This window comes from Tupaia chinensis, unplaced genomic scaffold (genome assembly GCF_000334495.1).
Source record: "Tupaia chinensis unplaced genomic scaffold, TupChi_1.0 Scaffold000332_1, whole genome shotgun sequence".
NCBI classification, from domain to species: domain Eukaryota; kingdom Metazoa; phylum Chordata; class Mammalia; order Scandentia; family Tupaiidae; genus Tupaia; species Tupaia belangeri.
This window is the reverse complement of record NW_006159826.1, coordinates 1,255,148-1,259,813: the sequence shown is the minus strand read 5'-3', so window position 1 is coordinate 1,259,813 and position 4,666 is coordinate 1,255,148. Positions and strand designations below refer to the sequence as shown.

The window sequence follows — 4,666 nt, the reverse complement described above, 5'->3', positions numbered from 1 at the left end:
CGCCCCCTCCCCGCCCCCCCCCCCCAGCCTGCCTAGTCCCCTAACCCACTCCCAAGGAATTGCTAAGTGGCTGCCACAGGTCAGGCTGCGGACGGCCAACAGCCACAGCGGTGTGCCGGTGGGCCTGGCCCTGGCCGTTAGGCCACAGCAGGGCACAAAGCCTTCGGGTTAACTTGACAGAGAAAAGGGAAAACTACTGGTCCAAACTGAGACATCAGACCACAGGACACTTTTTGCAATCTTTCAAAGTCGACTTGACTTTACTGTCTCCACTGTCCACATCTTACTTCCCTCGGGAGTTCAGAGAGACGTGGGAACAACTACCAAGCAGGGCAGGCACAGCGAGTTGGCTGGGCTGGTGACCACTGCAAGGGTCAGACCCGGCCTGGCAGGAGGCAGACAGCGCACGCAGGGACGGCAGGAGGCCCACGAGAGCTCTTGCCTCGTCCTTCCCAGTGCCTGGACCAGGCACTCCAGCGGGGCCTCACTCAGGAGCCACCCAAGATGCCACGCACCCTGCGCTGCAACTGTCCAGGCCGAGAACCCCGCCCTCTCTGGAAACGCGCCCAGGAGGCCAGTGGCTTGCCAGGCTGCAGCTCCATGTCACCAAATGCCACGACCCCTTGTCAGGGCGATGCTCAGGTGGCCCCATGGGCTGGGAGGCGACAGCCATGCTGGTCTTCAGTCCCTACTACTTTGGAGACGTTTGCTACAGTTTCTGTATTTTATTTCAGAATTTTCTTTTAAAAGTTGCATTTCTGGGAGCCAGCAGGTGGCGCGGTGGTTAAGGCACTGGATTCCACACGGCTGACCATGGTCCAAGTCCTGGACCTGGCAGCTTGAGAATCACGCTGGGTGCGTGTGTGTGCGTGCGCAAAATCCCGAGAGGACGGAGGAGGAGGTGCTGCAGCGCGGCCATGCCCCAGGGGCCATTCCTCACTTTCTCTCTCTCTGACTCTCTTCAGCAAGTGCCTGCACCCTCTGGCAAAAACCGAGAATAAAAGTTGCCTTTTTCCCATTTGCCCTTGTTGAGACACCTCCTTAACTCTGAAGCTCTGCTGACAAGCATGTCCAGGGACACAATCCACAGGATGTAGCCCCACCGTGTGCCTGAGGAAGCTACAGCCAATGCATTTTGGTGGCAGAGTGGCCTTTCCTTAGGCTGACCCTGTGTCCCCTGTTGGCAGGAGGTGTAAGACATCTTCTGAGGTTGGCCTTTCCCCAACGGCCCAGCCCCAGGAGAATACGGGTCCCTATCCCATCCTGTCTAGCTACACTGAGCCTCCTAGAAGGTGTTCCATGTCCCTGGGGCCTGAGAAGGCCAAAGCAGGACCTGAGGACCCCATCCTGCCTCTGGGTGGGACGTAGGTGAGAAGAGAAGCAACAGTGAGGCTGCCATGCTCCCGACAGCCACGAGCGGGCACCCTCCCCGTGCTCCAGACGGCTGCAAGTGGGCACCCTCCTCGTCCTCCCAAGGGCCGTGAGCAGGCACCCTCCCCATGCTCCCAAGGGCCGTGAGCAGGCACCCTCCTCCTGTCTTCCCAACGGCTGTGAATGGGCACCCCCCTCCTGTCCTCCCGACGGCTGTGAGCGGGCACCCTCCCCGTGCTCCCAAGGGCTGTGAGCGGGCACCCTCTCCGTGTTCCCGACGGCCGTGAGTGGGCACCCCCCCTGTGCTCCCGACGGCCGTGAGAGGGCACCCCCCTGTGCTCCCGACGGCTGTGAGTGGGCACCCCCCTCCTGTCCTCCCGACGGCCGTGAGCGGGCACCCTCCCCATGCTCCCTAAGAAGTATGGTGCCTTCCAGGAGCTGCTCCACTCCATCAGGAGTACCGACACTTCCCAGTCCCGGGCTCATGTGCCACACCCCCAGTCCTGGACTCCAGCCCCAACACACCTATCGTAAGGCCATTTTGTTTAACTGACGTGCTGGACTCTTAGAACCAGAGAAGTCTATTACTTAAAAAAGAACGACAGTGACTCAGAAATGAACGACCTAACGTGTTTCCGCTCCCTGTGACCCCGCGTAAGGCACGGCGGGGTGTGCCCTGCCTGCACCTCACTGGTCTCGACCACTTCGCACCCTCTCATCTGCTGGAACCCCCACGTCTCATCCCACTCTGAACTAATGAGCTCTCCCTTACCTGGTGGGGCACACTGTCTGGGCTGTCCTGCCCAGGCTGGCTCTGCTTTGCCCCAGCGCCCATCCAAGGTGGCCCTCCACGCACCAAGAGTGATAAGCCCCACCTCCAGGACATGGGCCAGGTCTGGCCTCAGCCGCACCTATGACATCTCAGCTCGCAAACAATAAAGACACATGACCCTAATCCAGAGTAAGGCGGACCTAACACCCGTGACGTCGTGGGGAGACAACAGTTATGTGCTTCCTGTCCTCTATGATGGAGCAGCGTGACTCACGCTTTACAACCAACGGGAAAGTGAGATAAGATCAATGGGGCACCTCGTTTACGTGTAAGAAGTTAGAATAAATGGAAGAAACCAGATGAATCCACACAAATGGAATCTGCCGTTTCCCCCCCGAGACACCTTTGCAGCACAGCGGGTGCTTGCCTGACTCGTGCAGTGAGTGCACACGCGTGTGTCTGTTTCCATGCCCACACTGGCGATGAAATGCAGTCGTTAGGACGCAGACACCAGCACACCGGCACTGAGAGGCACACCCACTGGAGACGCTCACACTCCATATTGTAAAAAAGTGACCACTGTGAGATGTTCCTATCACCTTTGAATTACCACAGAAGCAGAGAGAAAAATTTCTTCGTAGTACTTCATGGCGGGCACAAAGGGCCCAAAGAGGGTGGAAGAGCACCTTTCCCCCGGGGCAGAAACAAAGGCACAATCAGCGTGCTGGCCCGTGGGGGCGCACACGCGTGGCTGCAGGGGGCATGCACCCTCTGCCCACTGCCCGGCATTGCCGGCTAACATCACACCATCCGCTCCGCCACAACGATGCGAAACAGGCCAGCTACGCTGGGGAGTGCAGGCCCTCCGGCTCTGGACACCAGGAACCCAGCTACAAGGAACTGGTATCAGTTCACGGGCCCCTTCCTGATGTGCCGCCCTTACGGGTCACAGCTGATGCCACTGAGGACAGCGAAGGAGTGACATGGGGCTACTGAGCAGCTTGCTAAGGACCTCGCGGTGTAGGTGGGAGAGCTGGAACCCCAGGCCTGCTCTCTCTGGGACCCCAGGTCTGCTCTCCCCAGGACTCCAGGCCTGTTCTCCCCGGGACCCCCCAGTATCCCAGGCCTGCTCTCTATAGCAAACGATCTTTTTTTTAACAAAACGGAAAACATAAACTGATCGTCTTCATGCAGCTCCCTGCTCTGCCTCGCCCCAGGCTTGTGTCCTGAGTAAAAGGGAGTGACTTACAGGTAAGTGGAGGGCAGAGAAGGGGACTGGAAGACGGGCAAAGAAGAGACTGCAGGAGCACCTTCCAGGCCAGAGTCCCAGGCCCCAGGGACATGGAGCGCCTTCTAGACATCTTGCAAAACACAACAGAGCTCTGTGTCTAGGAGTGGGAAACGGACGCTCTCTGCCCCGGGGAGCTCCGTGTCTGGGAGTGGGAAACGGACGCTCTCTGACCTTGGGAAACCCCCAGCAAAGAAAGCAATCTTCTTTGAGAGGCTCAGGCTTGCTTCATGCTTGCTCTGACTATGCTTCCAGGGTGACGACACAACTGGAGTGTGATGGGGGCCCCAGGGTGGGAGCAAGTGGCATGGCCACAGCAAGGGCTGCCTGCCCTGGAGGATGCTGGGGAGTTGGTGGCCCGGTGATGGCACTCCAGTGCCAGGCCTCCACGAGGCTGGCTTTATTCCTGATGTGGCCAGAACGGTCCCCACCCTCAGAGTTTATACCGTAGCTGCCAAGGGCAGAGGTGTTTTACAGACAAAGGGAAATGGTTCCCATGATCTCTAGACTCAGGAAACACTGCTTCAAGAATGATATTTAGACTTACTCTCTACGCAACGACAACTTTATAATCACAATGAGGGTTTTCAGCAATGAACTAAAAGATGCTAGGGAGACAGGCAACTCCACTGATTCGCTTCACCAGCGGAAGCCAGCGGCCACAGACCAGGCATGAGTGCACGCGGTCGGCGGCTGGTTAGTGGCCAGGCCACACCACGGGGGGGACACCTGTCCAGCTGGCTCCTCTCCAGCTCCCCACTGTTTCTACAGATCCCCTGTGGGTCAGGCCTGGTCATCGCAAAGGCCAGAGAGCAGGTGGTGCCTTTGGGAAGACCGTGCCCTTAGGAGGGAATGGTCACTTCTCTACTGCTGAAACTGCATCGAGCCCGCGTCGGTTTCCTCCACCAAGGACAGCCTCATCACACCAGGGAAGTGCTTCCGAATCCAACAAACCCATAAGCCACACCTCCCCTCCTCCCTCCAGTAAAGCACCCCTCAGCCCAGGCCGGCACGAGACAGACGGCTGGGGCAAGCGACTCACCCGTGCTGGGCATGTGGTTGGCGCGGGCAGGGTTCAGCAACTCCACCGGCTGGTCTCGGCCAGAAAGTCCATCTGGGAAGAGAGAAGGCACTGGCTTCAGCAACGGTGGCTTTCAACGGCAGGGCTCTGCACTGTGTCCGTGAGGAGCAGCTCCTGGCAAAGGTGGAAACGCAGGGGCCTTCCCCCCCACCGA

At 58.8% G+C, this 4,666-nt stretch overlaps 1 protein-coding gene across 1 annotated transcript in view; it reads right to left on the bottom strand.

The window, feature by feature from the left end:
* The window catches only part of HDAC4 (histone deacetylase 4), a 318,469-nt gene that overhangs the window by 168,998 nt on the left and 144,805 nt on the right, over positions 1-4,666 (bottom strand). The window contains exon 3 of the mRNA XM_027773229.1: positions 4,474-4,545. Within this exon, the coding sequence (XP_027629030.1) occupies positions 4,474-4,545 (72 nt within the window). The remainder of the gene's footprint in view (positions 1-4,473; positions 4,546-4,666) is intronic.